The sequence below is a fragment of the Lissotriton vulgaris genome, chromosome 5 (assembly GCF_964263255.1).
Source record: "Lissotriton vulgaris chromosome 5, aLisVul1.2, whole genome shotgun sequence".
Classification (NCBI taxonomy): domain Eukaryota; kingdom Metazoa; phylum Chordata; class Amphibia; order Caudata; family Salamandridae; genus Lissotriton; species Lissotriton vulgaris.
The window spans coordinates 564,635,351-564,663,081 of record NC_141693.1 but is presented as its reverse complement, the minus strand read 5'-3'; the positions used below and the strand labels follow the sequence as shown (position 1 = coordinate 564,663,081).

Sequence of the window (27,731 nt, the reverse complement as noted above, 5' to 3'; positions counted from 1 at the left end):
ATGCGTGTTTTAGAATGGTAAGGCCATAATGTCAAGCCTTCAACAAAGAACTGTGTTGAACTATAGGTTTAATGCTGTCATATCATTTATGTCTGATTCAGACATATTCATTTGGAATGACCAATTATTGAACGTAGTCAAATTGACTTTTGGAATAGAAGGTTTGTCAAGATCCTTCATTGTTCCGAATCCCAGACAAGTAGTCTGCTAGATAGTTTTGTTTAGAAAGATCATTTATTTTGGTATTATACAGACTCGAAATAAGGCTTCTTTACCTTGGATTTGTCTGAATTTGGTTCCCGGAATACCGGCTTCTGTGTGAAATAGAAGGCTGAAGAGTGCGGCCTGTCAGCAGTCTGAAAGTAAGATAATTTCTTCAAGAAATTATATAGACTATTAAGTCACAATGTTCCCATTGGATATAATTGTAGATCTCTCTAGGCTAGCTAGCCCTATGTATTAAATAATATGCATATTGGTGACAGCGATAAATTTCTTTGCAATATCCTGAGTTAAAAAAAGGGATCTTCATGATTCATGCCTGTAAATCAGACATAATTATTTCAACAGTCTCAATGTCCCAATCAACTGAAATAGAACCGAGTATTATAACCTCATTCATTGAAACCTTTATCAGATAAGGCAATTGCAATGTGTCAGTGGGTCCCATAATCTGATATTGAAAATGTTCCCAGGCTGTGCCCTCAGGAACAGGATAAGCTGTAATGTGTGCAGTGTAGAAACCTCTCTGGGTTCTGTGGGAAACAAAATAAGACTGTAGTTCATAAACTACAAGAGATGCAATTGTGCTGGCAGGGACAAAGTGTCCCTGAGAGCAGTACCACTACGGATATCATTGACAACCACATGATGAATACTTCTCAAGGCAATCCAGTCATAAGACCACAATGGAATTAAATACTTGTCCCAAAACAATTGGCAAACATGCTACAGTCTCTGGTGGTGAGTGCCACCAGAAGGGTTGAAAAATGTCCTGTGAAATATGCAGAGTCATTTTCAATATTGTTGGTCTCTGGAGGCTCTCAAAAGGGTACCAGTTCAAATGAGGTAGCATCAGGTGGAATTTCATAGTACACTATGTAATTACGTTGAACAGTACCCACTGGCATATTATCAACAGCAGCTGTTGTTTGTTGCACTCATTGTTCTGCTCAAGTATTCCCGGCTGGGAACTCAAGCTAGGAATGTTTCTGCTTTGTTCAAGAGGGTGGAGTATTCAGAATAGGGAGAGACTGAAATGCACTTCTATGAATGCTTCTTAGTGTCTGCAGCGACCAGCTTCAGAGGACTGGCCACATAGTGCTATTTGACGTGGTCAGCAGGCAACTGTCTGTTTCATCTTGATCAAGGCAAAGGAGGCAAGATAACTATTCTGTTGGATTTTACCCAAAAAAAGTGATGGGTGATCTGTAGGATGGTTCAAAAGCTTGCTTGCTGTGGATTTTCTCCCAAACTAGTTCCCCAACTTTGGTAACCCACCAGTCGGCAGCAGTGATAACCTACTCTTCACAGATGACGGTGTCAGAGTAATTTGTGTTAGACAGCTTGTCTATGACTTCTTTAATACTTTGTAAAACATTTAAACATTTCTCCAAATTAAATGTATCTTCATCCACCATCTTCCCAGAATTATCTAAGGCAGGCACATACATAGCAACTCTGAAGAGTACCTTGTATGGTGTCCATCCTCCCAATAAACATCTAGGCAAGTTATTTAATGCTCTCTGAACTCCGTACAGATTAGTGTACCAAGACCTAAATTTAACACCCTAGCAGTCAAAGCTTGTTTAATCATGCCATTGGCCCTCTTTACAATACTGTTCGAGTCAGTTTTGAATGGGTTGCTGTATTGCAGAAAATCTCCCAAAGCAAACATTGAATCCCTGTAAACCACAGAGGTGAACACAGGACCATTATCTGAATGCAATAATTTAACCTCCTCCGTTGATACTAGGCATTCCAAATCTTTTACAACTGTTGAAGGGCCTGCATTTGTCTGGAAAATATAAATCAGTAGCTACCAATATGTACTTATATTGATTAGCTGAATTTATGGGACCAATGTTGTCCAAATAAATTACCCGGCAGAGGATATTTGAAATCATGAAGGGTGTTGGTGAGGGTCTTTTGACAGTGGAGGCTTTAATCTGCTAGCAGATGTCACACTGCCTAACAGAATTCCTAGTCTGTTTATATAAAATAGTCCACCACTAGAGTTGTTGTAGTATTGCTACCATGGCGTGCACAGAGGCTAACCCCCTCATGTGCTTCTTTGATTAATTCTAATTTAGACAGTCTATTAGATACTATTCTGTCTTCCACTCCTGGTTGTGACTACAGAAATGTTATCTGAATTAAGGGTGTAGGAGTATTTTTGCTGAAATTCTGGGGGAGGCTTCTCAGCTTGCTAGGTTGCATTTATGGTTGTTAAGATATCTGTGCTGATCTTCATTTGAGATCTGGTTAGGACTTCTACCCTGACAGTCTGAAGTGCAGCCTTTGCAGCTAAAAGTCAGCTGCACAGATCCCTTTAGCATGAATACCATCACGCTGATGGCCTAGAGTGTGCCTAACATGGACCAATGGAAGCTTATCTTATAAAACAGCTACCTTTCCCCAAAGCTGTTTATTCTTTATTGGCTTTTCCTTTGAATCCTCTGCCTCCATTCAATCGCCAATATTGCAAACTGACATTGTAACCTCGCACATAGAAGGCTGAGTCTGACACAGTGAGTGGGAACTGATGTGCCAGCCTTTTGCAATTCAAATAGCCGGGCCTGTAATTCTGCATGTAAAGCAATACTGTCACTTAAGAGTTTAGTTTAGGTGCGCTGTGGGAAGAACTCACCATCCTTCAATACACTTTGTACTGCAGCACAAGCTGCAGAGTATTTGCATTTGGTTCCTACCGCAGGTTTGGCAGAGTCATCTGTATATAAGACGCTCTGATAAGACTCAATGGACAATGTAACTGGAGTCATATTGGAGAAAAGTGTGGGTATGAAGCAAGGGAACATACTGAAACTTTACATCTACTGCACTTAACAAAGAGGCCCACTTGGACCCATTTCCGGTGTAGGGCACACGCATTAGGAATACTGGCTTTTGTGGCCGCTTCTCGTGCTGTTACGAGAGAAACAATAATTAGGTGTTTTCTCTGCACCAAAGGGATCTCTTCTAAGATAGCAGTTTGCACAGCTGTAACAATTGTTTCAATGGAAGAAAATCATGCTTCAGACAGGAAATTCAAGTGAGACTTTTAAGCAATATGGAAGGTCTATCCTTCCTTGTAGGTCATGTAGGTGTAACCATAGTGACTGGGTATGGCTCTGATAACTAGTTTGGTTTTATTGTCACTAGTTTGTAAATATTTAGTCTCACACATGTCTGCTTATAGAGCACACAAGATATCAGTGTGGGCCCTCATCAACTGTTTAGGAGAAAACGTGGGAGAAATTTGGTCTTATAGGGCTTCACTCTTTTAGCGTAGTGAGGCAAGTAAGTTCATCCAAAGTTAAGAAATCCCAGCAGGGATTGCAACTTTTTGTGTCGGGAGGTTGAAAGGTGAGACATTTCTGGAGTAAATCTGGTGCTAGACCCTTAACGTCGCTGGATAACTCGTACCCCAAGAAGGTCACCGTCAGGTAGGCAAGCTTTGATTTTTTAAAGTTAACTTTATAGCCATGTTCTGTTAATATGGTCACCACTCTGTCAACTCTAGTGTGGTGTAGATTTCAATCATCGACTGTAAGGTAGATATAATCAATGTATGACAATACGCCTGGATCTGGTTGTGAGATCTCCATTATTCATGCTGAAAACAAGCCAGGACTATTCTTATATCCCAGAGGCAATGTCGGAATGAAAATTGCACCCTGTTGAAACTGACGGCAATTAGATACTAAATTTCAGGCACTATGTTTTGACTAAAAAAACAACTGGAGATATCCAGAGTCGTTCTATATTTTGTCTGCACCAGGTTGTCATTAAACTTGTGCTATGCACGTTCTGCACTGCATATGTTCGAGTATGCATGTTTAAAATCCCAGAGTCTAAAACTATTCTATGGTAGCAGTCTGGCGTGGACACGGGAAAAAGGAGCGTATTCATTGGGCAAAACATAGGCGCTAATATGCCCTGGTACTGCAATTGATATAAAATTGCTTTGATACCACATTTTGCTTCTGGTTTTAAAGGGTATTGTGCTTGTGGTTCACTATGTATGTTAGTAACATGTGGACTAGAATGTTTGTTCCAACCTGCTTGGTTTCTATATAAGGCCAGAGCTTGTTTCAGCCCATTTGCTGGCATAAATCTCCCTGATATCATCAGGTACTATGGGAGAGAAGGCCACCCTTATGACTACTTCCCTCCGGGGTGCTTCCCTAATAAAGGCTGAAGGCCAGTCTTCTTCCTTAGGATGATGTCATAATCATCAGATAATTGTGTCCAGAAAACTGCTTTAATAATACATGGTATGTCCCCATCAATTTGTATTTTTAAGTTGTAAACCCTATCAGTAGGATTTAAATGTTGATCAGGTGTCTTGATCTGTATGAAGTCATCAGCTGGACTCACTTCCAGAAACTCTGAAGCGCCTCATGTACTATTGAGATTTCCGAGACTTTGTCTAGCAGTGCTCTCCCAAGTCCTGCTGTGCAAGAGGACTAGTAGCTGTATCTAAGTGTTTTTTAGAAAGTCCTTATACTTTCTTCTTCTTTACTGGAGTTTTAGAGTTCAATCCTCTCTCTTTATGGTGAGACTATAGTCCTCTTGTCTTGAATGCGTGGATCAGCTTTACCTCTCTTCATACTTCACCTTCAGTGTCCTGAAAAGAACGTGAAGAACAGCTATCAGAATATTGATATCATTCAGGTTTTTTAATTTTCTTGCGGTCTCTTAAGTTATAGCCAACTTTGCACGGTTTCCAAGAAGCGAGTGATCCAGTCCGTCTTTTATTTTTTATTTCTGTTCTTTCTTCCCTTCTGTTGCAGATTTCTCTTTAACAGAGCCATCAGTGTTTTTTTTATTTTAAGTGTGACCCAACAGATCGAGTACCTACAGATGTATAACTTATGCAATTATTTTTGGTAGTTCCCGTTCATGGTCTTGAACTGGAACTGCTTCCAGTCTTTGACATATAGCCAGAACTGAAGCTTCTCTCTTAATGTTGCTTCCGATGATAGAGGATACTGTAAAGATGATCCCCATTCAATAATCCGTGCTGGTGCAGCTCCGGGTTTGTTTTGTTTTTTTTGTTTTGTTCTTTTCATGTGTGAAAAATTCTTCTCCAAGTATTGCACTCCTCAATGGAAGGCACCATCCCAAGAGGGACACACATAGTCAATATTCTAAGTTTGTCTTCGAGTAGTGTACGGATGTACTGCCTCCAGCTGATTGGCCTTACAAGCAAGCCAGAAAGCCATTTAATCACGCTTCATGAGTGCTTTCCCATGATGGTGTTATTTGTCTGTGGACTAATAATTAGTACGTGTACGGGAGCGGCAGGTCTTGCTACAACAGCAGCTCTGGAGCAGGCTTGGCCAGGGTGACAGAGAAGAAGCCAGGTGAGCGTCTTCAATCCTGGGTGATCCCGGTGGGTGTGGCTGGACTGTGGTAAATGGTGGTGAATGGTGCCTAGTGCATGGTGGTGTACGGTGTTATTCAACTCACACCAACCCACCTCCCACAGCCCGCTCTCTGTGTTTCTTTGCCTCCCTGATTGGCACCGAGCGAGCGCAGTGCCGAATAAAGGCCAAGGAGGACAACTAGCAATTTAGCCGTTCCGTCTAAAAGAAAATGAGATCTGGCAGGATCAGGGGGTGCCTGCCTAGAACAAATAAGGAGACAAAAATGAGTAAGCGCAAAAGAGGATCTTTGTCACCCAAGGGCTGCACGACCGAGCCCCTCTCTAAAACCAAAATTAGAGCAGGCGTTTCCTCCCCTGACATGGGTCCTACTACAAGCGACATCAATTTGGAGGCAGGACCAACTCAGAATTGCTACAAATGGACACAGCCTAAGATTTATACAAAATGTCAGTTCCTAAAAAATCCGGAGGACGCCCTTTTAACAAGTTCAATTGCAGCACAAGGTCTCAAAATTCCGGAGTCAAATGACCTACCACACCAATCACACAGTATATCGACTTCAACACTATCTGAGAAAAGTAATACCAAACTATTGCCACAAGGGCCACAGGGCCATCTAGAAACTGAAATACTAAAAGCAATTACACCAAGCAATCTAGAAACAACAAATAAGCAGGCAGTGCCTCCTGGACAAGCTGGAAAAAACCTAAGTACAAGCAGGAAGAGAGAGGCTGCAGTGGTGGAAAAGGGATAACTGCATTACAAACAAGGAATTGTCTATAATCTAGATAGGCACATCACCTATCGCTATTAAAAAACTAAGGATCAGTTTATTATTGTCATCAACGCCCCACAGCACTGAACCAGCACTCGGACAAGAGTCAGAACATTTAAAAGAATTACATCAAATGGACAAGGGGGACTGGGATAACTTCAACCGCGGCCTGTGGAGGGAGTTCCATGGGGCAGAGAGGTGGGTCGGAGGGGCTAAAAAACGGAATATGGATAATTGGAGGTAAGTAAACAATTTGATAAATAAAACTAATTTTGTATCTCGCCCTGCATCGCATTTTTAGCACCCCCCACCCTGCCCCTTCCCCGCCCCACCTCTCTACCCCACAGACCTCCCTCCACGGGCCGCGGCTGGATAACTTACTGATAAATCCCACACAAAAAACTTTTTGAGTTGAAAGGGCCTCAGGGCAGGGAGGCCCCATCACTGACACCCGACTTAAAAAATTCAACCAATATTCAGCAAAAGCTGAACTCTGAAAATGCCTGGGCTAGCTTACTCAAGACAGTACAACTTCTAGTGGAAGCCCTCCAGTATCAGTCGAACAAAATGGATACCCAGCTAACTTTATTAAATACATTGGCAGTGTTTGTGATGGCAATTGATGAAAAAATTGGCACCCTGAACCTGCTTTTTCAGAGCTCACACAGGAAACTACAAGACCTTGAGCTAAATTGTGGCTGCGGCCCAATAGTCGATAAACTCACCTCTCTCACCTTAATTCTGGGGAACTTGTGCGCCCAAATTAATGACTCAGTACGGAACCCCACTGAGTGTAACCAAAAGGCTACCCATTCCGCTGAGGACAAGCATGGAATAAGCATACATACAACGGGAAATCTAGGTCTTACACCGTCTATCTCAAAACCGACAAGTACCGGAAATGCCAAAAAAGCTGAGAGCACTAATAAACGGGAATCAGTATCAGGACTCTCTTGAGGCTCAGAAACAGAACCGGCTGACCCAGGAGCAACTTCTAATGCCAAACAAAGCTGAGCTCAAAGGAGAAAAGGCAGCAATCAAAAATCGATCACAAAAAAAGAGGACTTTGCCCGCCTCTTCAGGTAATCACCACCTGAAAAATCTGACCTTTCAAATCAGACATCTCCAGAGAAAATGGGCTAAACACAATCAAGTACATTGCGTCACGGGCAAGGGTTTGTCTCAAACTCTAATCAAAAGCCTGCCTTCACAGGTTCCTTGTGACAAACATTGCCAGGGGAAGAAGCAGGAACCCGACCACTTAAGGATTGCAAACTAGCCAGGGAGGAAGCCTTACATCAATTTCTGTCATGCAGAATGAAACCAGAAAAAACTACCACATAGCGTCACACTCCCAACCAAATATCCGCAGGACCCATGGTCAAAGATAACAACTTCTCTACAACCACCATATCTACTAATCAGCCAGATCACCAAATAGAAAGGGCATTCAATTATCCGCCCATCCCAGCATCCAATACTGGAGGAGATGAACATATAGAACTCAAACACAGTAGTATAAGAATATAGTCCGCTCACGTGGAAGCTATGGAGCTGCCCTGCGCTGGCCAGTTACATACTTCCTGACGATCAGAGCAGGGCAGAAGTAATCATAAAACCACCTCAAGTAAGCACAAACACCCATGAGCCCACCAACAGACCACAGTCAGACAACCAAGGAAATGACCTCAATAGGAATGTGAAAACACTAGAGTTTGCACCAGCATACAAATCAAGAGGGTCTCACTACATATTAAATCGAGGGAACATTCTTCGTTTATTATCACATATACCATCACTATTGGTGGTAAACTCAACTGACCTGGACTCAGTAGAGTTTGTCAGTCAAAGGGACCTTTGGGGGGGGGGGGGGGGCGTGAGGCCACAGGGACAACATGGAGGTCAGAAACCATGGCACAAAAAATATTACTGGAAAGTACGACATTTGAAAACTGGAGCATAAAAATAAAACCCATCAACACACCCGTTATCCAGCACCACTAATACAGTGTCAAGGGGATAGATGGATAACAGAATGGTCAAACACCTCTAAGTCAATACTGAGAGGGGCAAGGGGTCCCTCGCCAGTCACCATGAGGCAGCCACATGATTCAGGGAGATAGCACCTGAATCATTTACATCAAGGTCTTTGCCGTGAAGACTCAGGATGGCCCATGAGGGTAGTCACCAACCAAGTAATAAGCAACTGACAGAATAGCAGGTATAATCTGTCAGAAGGTGAAATAAACTTATTACGTATATGCTCATGGAACATCAATGGGCTAAACAGCAAGCTGTCAGACAACACCTTCATAAATTATCAAAAGTCATTCCATATCATTGCTTTACAGGAGACATGGATGACAGATCCACCACATCTACAAGTATATTTATGCTTCTATGCACCAACCCTCAAAAGAGCAAGATTTGATCATATGCAGGGAGGCCTGGTGATCTACGTAAATAACACCTGCGCAAATAGTCCATTCAGTGGCCTTAAAAACACCAGAATTCATCTCTATGAAAGTCTCCACTATAAAGGGGCCATCAGGGAATGGGCACAAGGATATAGTACATACATCTTAATAGGAAATCTAACGAGGCAAAATAACTGGCCAACTTCATAGAGCCATGCATGAGGTAGGTCAATACACCAGATATGATACTGACAGGAGACTTTAATTTACATCTACTTGGCCCATCAAAAGCAGAGGAAGTTTATCTACATAATCAGTTATGGAACATCCCGCCACAGGGTACCAATTCATCAGTAGCTCCCTCAAAAATCGGCCAGCACCTTATAGAGGATCTTGAACATCTCATGCTTAGAGCAGCGAATGGCAGAACTAAAGGTGATACACCCCCTGCATTCACCTGTCAATCATCAACAAAAAACTCAATGCGGGACTATACCTTTGTGTCCCTAACTCTCTCTAATGAAATGTTCTCATTTAGTATGAGCGACAAAGTTGATAGCGATCACCGGCCCCCATGAACTTATATTGCACACAAATATTCCAAGACTAATGAAATGGTAGGGCCTACCAGGCACAACCACTACAATCAACTTCAGGAAAATAAAAATTCACACAAGCAACCCAAGATAACTTCCGGGAAGCTGCAACGGGAAGAGGACAACGCAATAGAGAGATGGACAAATTGTACATATGCCTTGGCAACATCTTTCTCCGCCCAATTAAATCTAAATCACAGCAGGGTTATAGAGGACACACTAACTTCACCATGCCTCAAAGGAGCAAGATAAAATCCATCAAAAATAGTATTAATTACTCCTTGCGGCAAGTGCACCGGTCTCCAACTAACATCACAAAACTAGCTGAATTGCGACAGCAGAAAACGTGGCTGAAGCAAGCAATTTGGGAAGCCAGGCATGATAACAAGGATATTCTATGGGCGAAACTGCATGCGGACTCTAAGTTGAAAAACAGTGTGAGATTCTGGGAAACAATAAAAAGATTCACCCATCTGATGCACGAGAGTCTGCCTTAAAAAATATCCAAGGAAGACTGGGCCACTTATCTTGGGAATCACTTTCATCAAGCAAAAACTTTATTGCACACAGAAACTAGCATGGATTCCACACAGTGGCATATCACCTTGAAGCATCAATCCAACAAGGGAAATGCAATACCAGAGGAATGGTATGAAGGTGAATCACCAGGATTCACACTCTTGAATGATTATATAAAATCAATCAACATTCACATTAAGAAGGGAAGGTAAGAAGGGACACCAGGGCCCAATGGAATTCCACCTGTGCTTTACAAACAAGACACAGAATATTGGGCGAAAGCACTCAGTCCTCTGTTTATACAAATAAGAACATTAGGCCTACTCCCTCCATCCTGGCAGACTTCGATAATTTCACCAATCTTCAAATCGGGTTACAAGATTCAGCCTAAGAGTTACCGGTTAGTTGCCTTGAGACAAAATACTTTTCTGGCACTTTGTTGGACGACCTGCAACTTTGGGCGGAAGACAATTTGATCATCCCCCTAAATAAAACTGACTTCTCCAAATCTTTTGGGACCACAACAAACATAACAACTATGGCTCTGTTAATCGATAAGGCCAAGATCACAAGAACGCCACTATATTTGTGCTTCATCGATTACCGGGCAGCTTGCGATCATGTAAATCATCACAAACGTTGGTTGAAACTGGCAGGCTGGGGCATTCCCCAGGCTTTACTGAACCTGTTAATTAATCTGCATACTAAGACCTGGGTTCAAGTAAAGCTGGGTGACTGGTCAACCCTATAGAGGAAAATTCCAACAACAAAAGGCCTCAAGTAAGGCTGCATACTGGCCCTGATGCTATTTAATCTGTTTCATGCTGATTTGATCCCACTATTAAATGCCAGTAATTCACACTCTCCAAAGATTGGGAACCAAGTACTACCATGCTTACTTTACACTGATGACCTAGTTTTGATCAGCCAAACAAAGGTGGGTCTACAGCATCTTCTTGATATCACGTTTGAGTACTCAGAGGCCAACAACTTAAATATTGACCTGGAACAAACCAAAACCATGACAATCAAAAAGAGCCTTAAGAAAACATCTGTCTGGTTTTGGGATAAGACTCAAATAGACTCAGTTACAGAGTACAAATATTTGGAAGTGATCATTGTCAAAGGCGGGCACCTTGTAACCCAAAGAGATACAATTAAAAGGAAGGGCATAGCCCTAGCTGCCTCAATGAGGAACCGCAATTCCAAACTGACGGGTCCCTCACTTGCCCCATTGGTTGAAGTTATACGAGCACAACTCCTACCTCAAGTCAAGTCAAGTCGATTAGTTTATTTGTTACGAAACTCCAACGGAGGTCCACAAAAATACACCAATACAATAAAAAAACATGCTTTATAACAAATACAAAAATCTACCTTAAGCAATCGGCAAAACATTACACATACCAACTGAACTAAAATTCAGAAATTCTAATAAATAACCAGAAATGTTTTAAATAATTGAAATATTCTATGGCAGATCATTTCATTGGGAGGGGACAACACAAAAGATCGGGCCTCCTCAGCGGAACGAATATTAAATTTAATAAAAGAGGGTCTCAAAAACATACGTCTTGCCCTTAAAAGTTCTGGACACACAAATAGCACATGATTGAGATCCTGTATTTGGGAGCGGCACAGTTCACAAATTCTCTCATCTTTTTTCCCAAATGCCCGTTATGTCTCTCAAGGGCAATAGGTTCATTCTTAAAAGAAGTATTAATCTTCTGATGCCATGTGGAACATTCCATGAGAGATAGGGCTGTGGTCCGCTCCCCATCGCACTCACACAGATCACCTCGTTACGAACTTTAGGATGACTTAAAGCTATATCTCTTGTTGTACTAATCATGCTTACAGACCTCTTTAAAAACGACTTCAGTACAGACTTTGGGATGGGTGAGTCACTATTTAAATTGAGCCCAAATAGATGGTTTGCATAAGCAAAAGATCTAAAAAAATCTGATTTCTCTATTAATTTTACAAAAATTTCCGGCTCCAAAGCGGCCCTTAACGTGCCCTCAACACCCCAACAAAGAGAGTTCCCCCACCTCAGGACCGCTGCCAGGGAAGAAGTGTAAGAAGAAACTAAATGGAATTCCAAACGAAGAACATGTGGGGCTGCCATGGAATTTAAATTACAAATTTGATGGAAAAACCGGCCTTCAGCCTTATCGAAAGAGAGCCAGTAATTCCTATCCAAAACTTCTGCAGCATAGGTTAAAGTCGGGGGAATTTTAACCTTAAACATTGACAGAACATGATTAAAATGGCGTCTCCCACAGGTCTTATAAAATCTATTTAGAGCTCCAGCCTGGGAGGCGGCCTTACCAACACACCGGTTGATGTGCTCTGAGTCACGCCCGTTTTTTGAAAAAACCTTCCCTAAATACAGGTACAAATTGACCAATTCAAGTTCTTCCTGCCCCAACAACCATTTATACCCTTTCTTTATTCTAAGACCTTTCTTGCGAAAGACAAAAATTTTACTTTTGGCAATGTTGATTTTCAAACAATGCTCCTCCGCATAATTAGTCAAGGCATCCAGACGACGCTGCAAACCAATGGGGGTTAGATCAAAAATAGCAACGTCATCTGCATATAGTAGAGTGCCAATAGACATTGTACCAATTCTATGGGCATCCCCCTTCGCTGAGTTTACTTTCTCGGGGAGGTCATAGATATAAAAAGATAACAAAAGAGGGGCCAACAGGCAACCCTGCTTGAGGCCATTATGTGTATTAATCCTGCAGGAAAGCCCCTGCGAGCCGCCCATCATCACTTGACACCAAGTGTCTGTGTGTAATTCTATTATGAGGCCTAGGAGATGGTGTGGCATACCCAGATGAGAGACCTTTCTCCAAAGCGTCTGACCATCCACTTTGTCAAACGCCATGGAGAAATCAATGAAAGCTGTGTAGACCAACATGCATTTTGAAAAAACATATTTCTCCACAATAGTCTGAACGACCGCGATGTTATCCAGAATTCCGTGGTTCTTTCTGAAGCCTGCCTGTTCTGCCGGTAAGATGTTCTGGTCTTGGGCCCACTGTTGCAAATGCTGAAGTATACTTTCTGCAAATAATTTGCCCGCCGCGTCTAGCAACGTAATCAGTCTGAAGCTAGTAGGTGACCTTTTTGAGCCCTTTTTATACAGCGGGACTATGATACTCCCCTTCCAAGATGAGGGAATGCTAATCGATTGAAAACAAAAGTCAAACAGTGGCACCAGGAAAGCTCCCTATGCGACTGGATCCCGTTTAATTAGCATGATCGGTATACCATCAGGGCCTTGAGCACCAGAGGTTCTAGCGTTCGGCCTTGATGGGGGACCATAATCGCCACAACTATCCTCCTCTATTACAGGCATCTAAAATGGGACTGAGCTATTAGGTTTATATAATAAAGAAATATAGTCCACCCACTCACTTTCTGGGATCGGGATCAGAAGTGCGCTCTGTCTGGAGTCACAATATTCTGCGATCAGGTGCTAATACTTTTTTGAATCTTTGGCTTTTGCTGCTTCTCTCAACCCAATCCATTTAGCATCCATCTCGTCTCTCATTACTCTTAATTTATAGCGGCCTCTAACTCGCTTTAGTCGATTAATTTCCTGTTGCACGGCTGTGGAAAAATGTTTGTATTGCTTCCACACTAAATTGTTAATTTCAAGGTTTAAGGCCTTCAGGATAGGGGAAACCTGATTTACTCTGCATCGGCCAGAGGATACTGAGCTTAAGTTTTTATCTTCCTCCTTTGGGCCTCAAAAAATTGCATGATATTAGCGTAAGCGTTTCCGTGCTGTTCTTGAAAAGTTTTTTTCACTATTGCACCTACCTCGACTGTATTTTTTTGTGTCCAAAATGAACGGCCATTAGACTTATTAAAATCAATCGAGCCATGGTACAAGTGCCCTTGATTCAATGCAGGTAAGTTAAAGGCCAAAGTCAAGCCTATTACACTATGATCACTCCATACTGAAGGGATGACCTCTAAATTTTCACTAGCCCCAAACATTTGATACGAAATGGCTACGTAATCCAGTAAACTTTGCGTACGAGAAGAAAGAAAAGTAAATTGAACTGGGTTATCAACTGGCATCCTCCCGTTTAGGATAACCAAATCTGTACTTCTAATGCTATCAAGCAGAAGGAAGCCCCGTTTATCCGTTTTTATTTTATCCAGTAAAAAGGATTCAGGAATATGCCAAATTTCCTCTTTGTCTGGGTTAGCATATATTGCCTGCGATGAATTGGAAATTTTTGCATTTTGATCTCCCACTAATACCACTAAAGGGCATTCTTCCATGGTGGCTATTTCCTTAATATATAAAAAAAAGTACATGCAACAGAGAATCAGATTTTTTTACCTGGGGGAACATAGAGATTTGCCACCAGGAAGAAAGAAGACCTACCAAACTCTCCTAGACATGCCAACTTCATACAGATGCAAAGATTAGACGGGTGAAAAAAGACTTTTTGATTCCAATTGATACTGTTCTTAAGCAAAATGGAGACCCCGCCACTAGCATGTCCCCTTTCAGAATGCTTATCATAGCAAGAGAAGGTAAAAAACCCATCACAATCAAAATCTTTACACGCCCAAGTCTCTTGTAAGCATATAATCATGCCCCAGACCGGCCATATTCCAAGACAGAAGAAGCCCCCCCCCCCTGGCTACCTTAGAGGAGCGCTTCTTTCTACCTCTGTACAGTTGGTGTTCAGGGTTTTTGCTACCCAACTCCACTGGGCTAAGACATCTTCTTTATTAGGAGAATGATGTGCGACTACAGGGTCAGACACCAAATTTATTGATCGGCCCTTTTTATTTAATGAGACCGTAATATTTTTAGCATTGCCCATAGGGAACTCGAGGTCAGGGCCCATAGCGTCCCACACCACAGAAGTGCCCTGCCTCTGATCTTGTGGGCATAGGATTGAACTGCGCCTGGTAGAATAATCCTCAGAATTTAATACAGAAATTATGTCCAGCCCTCGTTGAGGAAAGTGCACACAATTCTGTATGGCCAACTGGCCACAAGCAAAGAGCAGAAGGTGACTCTAGAAAAGGAAACATTCTCATGCTCCTACTTTCCATCAACTTCAATGCCTCTACCTACAATAACTTATGGGAGCGAGGCACAGAGGGGAAGGGACTCAAAGCTCTTGGATGTTGTGGTTGTAAAAGTGTATAGAATAATTTTTAGTTTACCAACACGAGTGTCTCCATCACAAATTATGCTCAAGTTTGATGTTCAAAAACAGACCATTGCAAGAACAGGTGCGATAGTCATTTTCTGGGAAAAAGTAAGGAAATCCAAATCAGGTACCCTAAATTGGCACTTGTGGTCTGAGCTACAACAGAAAGATGCATCACCAGTGGCAAAATATTTAGCAACTAGCTTTTCCGCTTTGGGTCTTACCGAACTTTGGGCAACTCCTATAAGTCATTGCCTCCTTAAAAAATCAACAAAGAAAATAGTAAAGAATCAATCTTGGGTTGAAGATAAGGCAACCCTAACAAGGACGTCGCATGGCTGGATGATCTTGAGTTCCTATTCCTCCCTGGATGTACAAAAGTATTTAGCTTCAGGTTTTGCCAAATATACAAAAATTCAATTTTTAAAATACAGATTAGGCTTGCTGCCATGCACAAAGCACTTTCCATATTGGCTAAACCAATCTGATCCCAATTGTCGCTTATGTGGTACATCGCAAGAAGAAGATATGCTGCACCCTCTCTGCGCATGCAAAGAACTAACAAAGGAAAGGAGACAACTTTTAAAACTACTTTTTAAAAAGAGAGGTATTCGCATACGGAGACAGGCTGTGCTGGCATGTTTTGCACCCGAGGACACTCAGCATAACTGCCACTTTGTGAAATTCTTGAAACAAGTGGAGAAGAAAATGCCTAGTCAGAACAGCAATACAGCTGACAAGGAAAAGTCGGACGCTACTAAATAACTGCTTATTCCTTTAATGTACTGTAAACATTAATTAGTTTCAGTGTTTTTAACTGGTTTCAATATTTTCAAAACTGATGATATGCAATGAGATATTTTGTAGCAATGGTTTTAAGTAACTCAGCTAAATAAAATAAACTTGGAAAGGCACATTCAAGATGATTCAAGCTAAACAATGTATTTGAAATGTGAGCCACTGTGGATTTTATAAATTGGTCCGTGCCACATAGACAATTGAATTGTGGACTGTCTGAGACCTCCTAGGGTGCTATATGAAAAATGTCCAATAGCAGGCTTTATCTGTGGTCACTCTAGTCAGTGTAAGAGCGGAATCTGATGTAGGACCAAATCATTCTCTTAGTTTGAGGATGGAAAAACACATTGAACAGGAGAAACATGTAAAGTCAGATGCAGGCAAGGCCCCACTTTGGCTTTTCCCTCATGAGCTGCAAAGTAGTGGGCTGCTTTCAAAGAAGGATGAGCTGTCTTGGCCCAATCACCTCCCCCTCCACATAGCCCCATTCTAGTTCTGCCCTACAGCAGTGTGGAGCTGGTTTAACCATTTTTACCAAAGCTGATGTTTGTTTCCAGTCCATCTCTCAATCCAATAGCGGTGAAGTATGTTGTAACTTTTATTGGACTACAATAGAAGGAACTGAATAAAAGAGAGCTTAAGTTGACTTAACTGCAAATGAATTAGCTCAGGCAAGCTTTATGTGGCTAGACTTTGCAGCAAATGTTTCACATTGTTTGTTAAATGTACACCCTTTTTGGATGCAGTTGTCAAGGTGTAGAGAGCATCAGAGCATGGAAAGGGAGAGCAGGTGGAGCATTACACCTCAGTAGATCAGGTCAAAAACTAGAAAACAGCAGCCTAACTTTTTACGCTGTACAATGTCTGTTCTTAATTTGTATATATATATATCGCATCAGCAGCAAGAGCACGCCGCAGTTTGGACCACATTTGCTGTAAATATAAAAATACATATATTTATATATATATATTTTATTTAAAAAAAATAGGTGCATATGCTCAAAATAGTTTTTAGAGCCCATAACTAATACTGCTCAATACCAAGATTAATTAATACAAAGTTTGCTGAGTCTTCATTCCAACTCATGTCTCTTTCTTTCACTACGCTACAACGTCAGTCTCTTATGACACTCCTGCAGGGTTTTTTCATCCCTGGTTTTCCTTAGTCCTTGTTTTACTATTACTTATTTTTCTCTTTTGTCCATCTTTCTCCCTTATCTTGACTTTCTTTTGTTAGTTCTAGGTCGAAATCTGAAGAATCAAAATAAATCCTGGTCTCCAAAATCAATGCCAATGCGCATCTCCTGCAACCACTGCACTAATCAAAAGGTGCCTGTGAAGATTTTGTAACAGTTATCTCCACTTAGGATGTGCCAAGAATAAATGAGAGATATGGAGAACATTCAGTTTTTTCGTTACTGCTACTCTGCTAGTTCAGGCTTGTCAAAAAACCTTCCTTCTTGCTTGAGGCAATGTCAGCATATGACCAATGGGCTTGCGTCTTAGACAGATAACACAGGTGCAAAAAGTTCCCATAAATGGTTTTGTAGACCATTCCAGTCATAAAAAGGCAACATTCTAGCAACTTCCATAAATTCATGGCATATCGATGCCTCAAAGATTGGAAAAGAGTCAAGTAACAATCAAATTGATAGCAAAATCCAGTTTGATCTCTTACTCAGTACAATGTTTAGCAATTGATTTTGTGGGGAACACACACTGCTGCACGTGCTTATGAGAAGTTTATACCATCATCATGATCAGTCAACATTTTCTGATAAAGGGTATAGCAAAGATCTTCAATGTACCTGCTCAATAATAGGTCTGTGCTGCATATCTCATCTGTGTGCTGCCAAAGCACTTAGATTACAAATGTCAAGTATTTTTTGTGATTTAAGTGTTGAGGAGGCCACATCATTGAAGTATTTATGTGGATAAGTGTTGTTTCTTATTGCATGAAACAGGGCATCTTCACTACACCTCGGACAATGTCACCATATTATGTTGCCCTTCCTCACAGGCTCCTGTGATGAGAATGTAATTTGATCTCAAAATTCATATACAAGTAAATACATTGGCATGTAAGAACAAGGGAGTATGCCTATTCTCTATAAATACTTTTTGCAAAACAGAGTATTCAGCAAATGTCAAAATTCTCCCAATCAAGTCTTTTCAAAGAGAAAAGCTAACATTTTTCCCTTGTCCTAATAGCCTAGTGTTGCCCACGTTTGTCCGCATCTTTGGATCACAGGATTACTTTCAGGCTTCTGATTTCTCAAAAGATTTTAAAAGCTATGGTTGCCAATGTCCTATATGGGTGTACACTTGAAACATAAATCTGAAGAAATAATTAAAAGTCTTCTCCTGTAATCTCAATGGCACTTGGTCTTTAGATGTAAATATATATGGTCTATAGCGAGACAGAGGTAAATGCGCTCAAATATAAAACTTAGAGCTGTCTCATAAATTGTGATTAAGGTTTTGGATGCTGGGCTCTCGGGAGGTAAATGAATATGATCAATACAATGCCCACCAAGTTGTGGTTCTGAGGAGAGCAAAGTCCGATCAAAATTTTGATGGCATATTTTAAGCATAAAAGATTTTTAGCAAGTGAAGAAGCAATGGCAACAGCAAAGAGCATCTGGCGGACTAACCAAAAATAAAGAGGGCTTATTAAATTAACCATGAATACCAATTGTATGATTTTTTCTCTAATAGTATGGCCATCCAGCTTTACTGACCTACACGAGTCTTGGAAGCACACTTGATGCAAAATAAATCACTCATTCAGTTCAGTTCAAAAAACTTTATTCGATTAAAAAATTGAAAAAATCATAAAAGTATACTATTAAAATGACAAGTATCATACATTCAATCACAGATGGTATTTCACAGATCATGTTCAAGATTCCAAATTCACGAACAATAAACACTGAAGGACTATACATTAATGAGTTAGATCGTTGAATAGTACTAGTTATAATCTTTCAGGTTGACCTCCCATGGTCATTGAAAACGTTTTTAAAGTGCAGTGCTTTCACAATATAAAAAATATCATATTTAAAAAGACATAGAATCAATAAAAATTCATAGTTCATAACGATTCCTAATCTAAAGTGCAGATCTGATAAAACTGAGCATAGAGCTACATATAGCAACAGATGACAATGATCTCAGATACTCAAAGCCTTCCATATATGTACAAGGTCTAATGTTCTTCAGAAGGGGTTTGATAAATCGATCTCTTGAAACTTTATAAGTGAACAGAAGAGAACCAAGTGCACTGTGCTTTGTTGGGCTGCATTATTACACGGGCAAGGGGGCAGTCTCTCACACCAGCCGCCTTGTTTCGGGAAAGCAGCCAAAAAGTGTAGTATTTGCAACCAAAATCTAGTCAAATAGAAACGCCATTGTGTGTGCGTGGTAAAAGACAAATAAAACTGTTGTTGTGATATGACCCCTTGATTATATGTTAATATTTCTTGCCTATGCGATCCTTCCACAGTGCAATAAGGATTCTTAATTACCTTCTTCATGTTCAAATTAATAGAGGCAGGATCATCATAAAAACTTTCTAACCCTATTTTATAGAAAGTTTCCTTTACATAGCGTAGCCAGGGTATCAACATGGCCTTATCGAGATTCATGCAATCCTTTAAAATTTCTTTTGAGAATGACAAATCCTCTGAAGTCCATATTTTTCCCCAGAGGAGTAAAGGGTACACATGAATTCTGTCCTTTACAGGTTGCAATCCCACCTCTGTATGGCAGAAAACATTTGGAGAACTGTTGGGGATTGATAATAAGCGCTTTAAAAACTTATTCTCCATGATTTGGATCTTTTCGCTTTTATGACATCCCCGTACCCCTGCTCCGTAGGTCGCCACAGACACGCACTTTGATTTATATAGGGTCATCAAATCCCCTATTGGTTTTTGCCCCAATTTACTAGCAAAGCGGAAAAGGGCCTCTACATATCTAGATGTTTTTTGTATCCGAGTGTTTATCAAGTCATCCCAATTCAGTGTTCTATTACAAATATTTCCTAAATAATTACAATTTGCGACTTTTTCAATGACCATATTATCCACAGTTTATTTACAGGTTTTACTTCGGCCTGAGCCACAAGCCATAGCATATGATTTATTAAAATTGACCCTGAGATCTAAGCCCAACATGAATTCATTAAAGGCATCCAGACATTTCTGCATGCTGTTAGCCGTTAGAGTCATAAAAACGGTATCATCCGCATATGACAGCAACAGTACATAATTGCCGTTTATCTTGGGAAAATCTAAACATTTTTGCAATAAAAACTGTTCCAAACCATTTGTGTAAATTAAAAACAAAAAAGGTGCCATGATACAGCCCTGGCGGAAGCCTTCAAATGAGGCAATTTTCCCAGTTTTTAAGCCGCCTGGGCCATAACGTACAGCAACAGAAGTTGCAGCATGCAATCTACGTAACAGGGTGACCAGTGGCTCCTCGAACCCCATAGACTCCATTAATGACCAGAGCTTCCCCTACAAACAGTATCAAAAGCACTGGATAAGTCCATGAAGGCCAAATGGATTGAAACACCCCTGGCCTTCATGTACTTACCCATTATCATTGTTAAATTTAGGCACTGTTCTGTGGTCCTCCTACCTCTTCTAAAACCGTATTGGGAGTCCACAATAATACCAGATACATCCGCCCATGTTTCCAGTCGCGCCAATATTACTCTCCCCAATAGTTTACAGGAGGCCTATAGCAACGGGGGTCATCTTTTTCTCCCTTCTTAAAGATGGGGACGATTACCGCCTCTTTCCAGGATGATGGGATGCGTCCCACAATAGTTGCTTTAAAAACATTTAGCAGGAGGGGTGCCCAACGTTGAGGGTTATTTTTAAACAAGTCCAATGGTACGGCATGAGGCCCTGGGGCCTTCAGACTCAACATTTAAGGGAACATCATCCTCGCAATCATTTGCTATTAGAATACCCTTTGGATTGAATATCTTTGAGTAGTGGGTCTCCCAAACCTTTCCGCTTATACGCAATATCATAGACCTCTCTTCACTAATAAAAAGTGGGCGGATTATGACCTCTCAAAACAACCTACCATCTCGCAGGTCACTGGCTTTTTCCAAATCATCCCAGGCCTTCATCTTTAGTTCCATTTTTCTCTTCTCAACTGCCTTTCTGTACATTTGCCTTGCATTCCTTACCATTTCTTTATCTCGTGGTACCACATGGAGAGCCTTCCTCAGCACTGTTTGTGCTTTGGAGCATTCCCCATTAAACCATTTCTTGTCTTTAGTGACACCTTTCTTAACTGGTTTAAGTAGATTTGTGGTCACACTTTTAAACAGGGCCTCCAAACTTTGAACTATCTTCTCAGGATCAGAAGTGGCAGTTAGGCATGTCATTATTTCTAATGAATTAGCTTCAAGGATCCAGTCCTCCATTTTCTTGAGATCAATCTTGTCCCATTTTATTATAACTCCTTGGTTATGATTATATGTTGTTGATTGTTCTAGGGGCATTGTCCTTGGTGTCACTGTACTCATTGATAACGTGAGGGGTTTATGATCACTAGCCGGGTTCGGTTCTACCCTAAAGTTATCAACTAAATAAGCATAACTACTAGAAATTAAGATAAAATCTATTATACTCGTCAACCCTCTGGCTCCCTGAAAAGTTGGTATGGGGCCATTGACCTATCAGTCGGGGTATCAAGTATACAGAGGTCGTTTACAACAATGATGTTATTTAAGGCATCTCCCTGTGTAGTGTGCTTAAAATGGGCCAGGAGTTGTTCTTCGATGTCCAATAACCCACAGGCGTGGCTCCCACTAAATGGGCATAGATTACAATTAAAATCCCCAATCCACATAATGCATAAGGGTGAAATTTTTCCAGTCACTTTAGTGATTTCCACCTGCAAAGTTTCAATGACCAGCGACACATAAGCAGAGGTACAACAGTCAAATTAGTGCACAAGATCAGTTGATACCATGGAGAAGAACATATTTGTTCTGTCCTTAATGACATATTACATATTGAGATTGAGGTCATTAGGCCACTCTTTGCCCTTCCAGAGGGGGAGGGTTCAGCAGCAACAGACAAAGTATTATAACCATCTAAGAAAAGGTTGTCTCTACTCCACGTTTCTTGGAGGCAAATTATATTAAAGGATTTGATGTATTCTATCCATGCCTCATCTGATAGCCTAGTTAGAATACCTGCTACATTCCACGAAATCAGGCGAATAGTGCCACCAATTGGCTGTCTATTTGCTAAACTAGTGGATTCAGTCGACTGATTTCTTTCTATTAAATGGTCAACTTGGATCACATTCCGATCTTCCTCGCTGTCTATTAGTAAACTATTGATTTTATCAATAGTACCAAAAGACATCTGACAGTCGCTATTTTTAGCCAAGGGATCAGGGAGAGAGAGAATAATTACTATATTTGTATTTTCATCACCCTTCTCTGCTTGAAGTCAATCTACCTCAGCCAAAGAACTCAAAGGGTCAAAACGATTTGAATGATACCATGGGGGCAACGACGGAGATAACTTTTGCCCTGTTTGAAATACAGATTCTATTTGACTTGATCGTCCTACTAGATGTCAATAAAAAAAAACCAGAGGAAGTATCAAAACCCCAGATTTGTGCATATTCTGCTCATTTACCCTGTCAATAATGGCTCTTACCAAATCAGGGGGCCTGAAAGTCAAAAAAATACAATCTCCCGCCATTTGTTTTCTTGGCTGGGCCAACCCATCTAAACCCACGGGCCATCTTAAGTTCTGAGAACAGTGTGCTTTGGCTTATACCTGTTTCAGCATTTTATTAAATATATGGACTTATTCCTCAGAGAGGGCCAGTCTTCATTTTCTCCTGGAGCTAAAGAAGGACCATTTGATAGAACAGTAATGTACGGAGTAGTTTGTGGGGGTAAGTTAAGAGTCGAATCAGGGCTATTCTGAGACGAGTAGTGTGGATGATGTTCCGCTCTTGAGGGCGTATTTACTGTCTCTTTATTTTGAATGTTTCGATCCCTTATGAATTTATTAATACTTAGGGCCTGGGGGCCATCCTTGGTCCGATCCTCCGATGTTATCAGAGCAGTATTTAAGACGGGACCTGCAATCCCGGGATTTCCCCTCCTGTTCCCATCGTGTATCGTGTTTTTCCCCCGGGGGTCAGATTTATCTACATCCATATTATCAGAGTTTCCTTTGGGTCTATTTATGCTGGGTCTCATTTCGGCATGTGAAACACAAGTGCTAGAATATTGATTCTCTAAACACGACAATCTGTTATCAATGGTCGTCAGTTTTTGAAGGACCGGTTTTAGATAAGAACAGACTACCACTTCCATTTTAGCCCAAAACTCCCCTTCCAAGCCATGTTCTATAATTGGTTGTATAAGTGTTATTTGTGTGTCTTCCAGAGCTATTTCTTCACTTATTTCAGGTGCTGGATCGATTAAAGGATCTGGGATTTCCCTTAAGGCCTTCCTTACTAAAGGTCTTGGCATATGCTGTATTGGTTTCTGCGGTTTTTTATGTGCTACGCCCTTTCGTTTTTTAACAATCTGGGCATGGCAATTTCCATTTGTTTGCTTGTTTTTATGTGCCCTTGTCACTACGCAGGGTTTATCAATGGAAACGATGGAAGAATCTACAGAATTTGGAATCTCCTGAATGCTTGGTGATTTGGGCGATGATAAGATGCACCCATTGGTTTGTTACCTTTCATTAATGGGACAATCAATGGTCTTAGGACTTAAGATAATATTGCCATTTTGGGGTATTTGTGGCATTTAAGAGTCCAGGGACAATCTGCGCTCAGTTTCCTTAATTTTATGAATTATGGCATGTTCAGCTCTTAAAAAATAGGCATCTAAGGTGCCAATTAGCCCCTTCCTGCTCTCGTGTCTTTGTTTTGCCATTCCGGGTGTGCCGTTACAAATCAACAGTTTTCGCCAATATAATTAAACCCCTTACAATTTTAAGCCATACAAATAGCATGCAGATGTAAACTGCTCAATAGTGTCAGTTAATTATATGCCAAACGTTTTTTCCAGTTCAAGATAAACGAGGTACGGGCAGGGACTTACATTAGCCAGTAAGTAATGTTAATTCTGTGGCCCAGCCGGGCCTCTTTCGGCCCCTGACAGCCACAGACGGACAGTCCCGCCCTTGTCCCGGGCTACTCCTGGAACGCTTTCGCACAGCGGATGTAACAAGGTCTTTTCAAGCGGCGGTGGGGGTGCTTGGCCCCAGCACAGATATCTGTAGGCTTGTAGGGCTCCTGGGACTTCAAGTCCTTCTGGATACCTTCAGCGTTACTCTGCCAACAAAGTTCTGGCAAAAGGTCCTTTGCACGCTGCGGCAGCCACATGAGAAGCAGCAGTGCTTTTGAGCACTGATTGGCTCTTCCCCCAGGCAGCTGATTAGAGGCAGAGAGCACCCTGGGACATGGACCAGGGGTCGGCGTTACTCCCCCAACAAAGTTCAGGCAAAAGGTCCGTTGCACGCTGAAGCAGCGCTTTTGAGCACTGATTGGCTCTTCCCCCACGCCTGAGGCAGCTGATTAGAGGCAGGGTCGGGTGTGGCTGTTGGGATATCAAAACGAAGATTTATAGTGGGGTGAGCGCAGATGTTGTGGCCCCCTGTGTCAAAGTTCCCACCAAGGTTTTAAAGATACCGCAGGCTGGACCCCCAAAAGCAGCTTCTGTCGTCCGGCATCAAAGCACCGTTTGGCCTCTCTTGCCTTCCTCTCCTTACCTCCAGCAGGCGCCGTCCACACCTGGCAGGGAAAGCGGGGAAAGCGTGACGCTGTAAACCAACGCCTCTAAGTTGAAAACAGGTAAAAAAACGGGAAACAAAACGCTGCTGGATGATTGAAGAATGCTCCGTTTTACTCTACTATGCTGCTACTCAGTCTGGGCTCGGCCGTGAAAATCTCCAGCAGAATCCGAGGTCCGAAATCAGAGGAGCGTGAACGGCAGCCCCTCGCTCGCACGCCAGGCACATTTCGCCATTGCTGGGGGCGGGGCAAGTCTCTGAGCAGTATAATTCATTCAAAATATGGTCCTGTTTTTATAGAGTAAAGTAGTATGGGGTTTCACCGTTCGGCCACCAAGAGGTGGTTAGCGATCTTATAAGGAAATTATGAAAGAGATTAATTGTACAGGGCCTCAAGGTCCACAGGAGCCCACACTGCAATAAAATGCCAAACAAAGAGAGGTAAACTGGCCAGTTATATATGTGTGTATGTGTGCATGTGCCCCATAGTGGATGGCCAGCAGAGCTCTAGATTAGCTCAATAAAGGTGTCTAAATTACAGGTAGCAGAACTTGGGTAAAACATATTCAGTATTCAGCATTAGTTTTCTGTGGCAGACTTCATTGTCACAAATACTAAAATATGTATTTACAGTGGGCTATGGATATCCCCCTTGCTTTTTATTGGAAGGCTTTCTTATCTGTTTCAAGGTTCTGCTCCTAATTCAGTGGCTTTCCTCCCTGGTCATTTGTTTGTATGCTCTTGTACCATTTATTTTTCACCTTGGTGTTTGACTAGTTGAGTCTTTGCTTCCACTGCAGACGCAGGGGACAATTTTTTTTCTTTGGCTTTTTTTCTGTGCTATTTGAGATTTCAAACTCAATGGGAGCATGTCTCCTGCCACACCCCGTCTCTCTTACTCTCTCTATATTTCTTTTTTGTCATCTCTCCCATCACAGTCTCTCTCCTCTCCCCCACCTATTGAGTCATCCTTGGTTGTCGCCTGGTGTGCCTGCGTATTACCATTTTCATATACCAAGCACTGCTGTGGGTTAGTGTGTCCTGTTCCCCTCCCCTGCCTTGCTCTCTCTACTTCATATATTTGCAAGATGGCTGTCACGCTGTGCAGGTGCAAAGTGGTGTTCATGTTAGAAGTATAGAAATACAATTCCAAGATGGCTGGTCATAGTGCTTCCAATGTCATTTTACGAGCATTGGCAAAGCCAATAGCTTTGGCCGGACATATGCAAACATTATTTTCTGTGCCTACAATTTGACTGGAACGTGTGCTTAATCTGAAAGTTATGTCTTTCTTGGAAGTGCCAGGAATAAAGTTTAGCACTCTTAGAACATTACATACTTCCAAGATGGTTGTTACGTTGTTTCTAAATGCAACGTGGCTGCCTTTTGAAAGTGTAGACAATAAAAATCCAAGATGGTAGCCCACCACTATTGGTTTTGCCAGTGCTTGCGTTGTACAGGCAAAGCCATTAACCAAAAAGCATTGACGAAGCAGGACGTATTGACTTTCCTAATGCTTGTTTATGTTGGGATGACTAGTTACAGTTTCATGGTACGCGGAAGAGGGAACATTTATGAGAGGCAAAGCGTGAGTTGAGATATTTTCTTGGTGCTGGAGTGTTGCCTCACATGTGTTTTTGCACATTCCTTGAGAGGAGAGTGTTACGGTACAAAGCAAGCCCTACAAGGGAAACTCTGTGAGCTAAGAGCAGATTATGCTCTGTTACACTGCAATACAATATCTTCCATCTCTTGTTCGGTTCTGTTACCAAATGATACTTTTACAAATATAATGATAAATTGCTTAAGACAAGATTGTCAGTGCTGCATCATCCAAGTGTTGAGAAACGCTTTTGCATGACACGGAAGCCGAAATGTTACAAACTTGTGCCACTAACTGATATGTTCCTTACAATGTATGTGTACAAATGTTTGAGCTTTTATTCCTTATTGTCTTGCCCTTTTTTTGCATGTGTACTCTGATGGCTTTTACTGTTTTTTTCTTTCCTCGCTCCGCATGAATGCAATTCTAGGATCACTCTATGGATATCAATGACAGCAAGACAACATTTTCTTCTCTGACTAGCAATCCTGCGGGGACACTGGGGGACATCTTTGCAACCAATGGAGCACTTTCAGATTACCTCAGCAAGCAGGAGCTAAGCCAATCACATAGCTCTTCTTTTGTTCATACTGCTTCAGTTAGAACTTCCCTGTCCTCCCAGTCAACATCCTTAAACAGTTCTCCTGTAAAAAATCACCAGCATTCTTTGACAGCATCAAAGGCCTTTGTTGACCATAGTCCGAAACGTGAAATAAGCCCTTATCTGAAAAGGCAATATAACAACCCTGCTGGCCTTTACTCGCCTGAGACATTAAGGGAAATGGCCGAGATGCATAAATTAAGTGTCAGAGGAAGGGCTTCCGAAGGCGGACTTCATGGTGGGTATGTAAAGTGACGCTACCATAAGACAGTATTTTTGAATAAACAGTGAATCTATTCAAATTAAGTTGCACTAAGAAGGGAGAAAAATAGGAGCTGTGTCCAAAGCTGGGACATAGTTTAAGACTAAATTAAATTGGCATCTTCCTGATTAAGTTCTATGTTACTAATCATATGTTAATGACAACCGTATTTGACTTCTAATCTGAAACTGCGAATAATGGGGCCCATTACAAAAGATTGTTTTCAGTGAGTGAGCATAACTTACTTCTGTAAATTCAGAAGTGAGTCTTATCTAAGATCTGGAATAAGTTTAATCTATTTGATGTAAAAACGTTCGGTGAAACTATTTGGCAAAACAAATTGGGACCAGCCCCAATTTGTAAACATGCCTAGGAACTATCAAAACGGGTGGACAATTGTCGAGGTAATTATTCCTAACAAGGAGCAGGACTATGTTTGCTACCCTGGCATGAGTGATTGTATTAACGCTGTGGCTGGGCTTGTGTTCCGTTCGATGATGTGGGCGAACACTTTTCTAATGCAGCTACCTAAGCCTTGAGAGTTGG

At 41.5% G+C, this 27,731-nt stretch overlaps 1 protein-coding gene across 2 annotated transcripts in view; it reads left to right on the top strand.

Annotated features, from left to right (window-relative positions):
* The window catches only part of LDB3 (LIM domain binding 3), a 487,331-nt gene that overhangs the window by 189,925 nt on the left and 269,675 nt on the right, over positions 1 to 27,731 (top strand). Inside the window, exon 5 of one of the 2 annotated variants that reach the window (XM_086922025.1) lies at positions 26,753 to 27,165. The exons of the other annotated variant lie outside the window; for it this stretch is intronic. Within the exon in view, the coding sequence (XP_086778151.1) occupies positions 26,753 to 27,165 (413 nt within the window). The remainder of the gene's footprint in view (positions 1 to 26,752; positions 27,166 to 27,731) is intronic. 2 annotated transcript variants of the gene reach the window in all.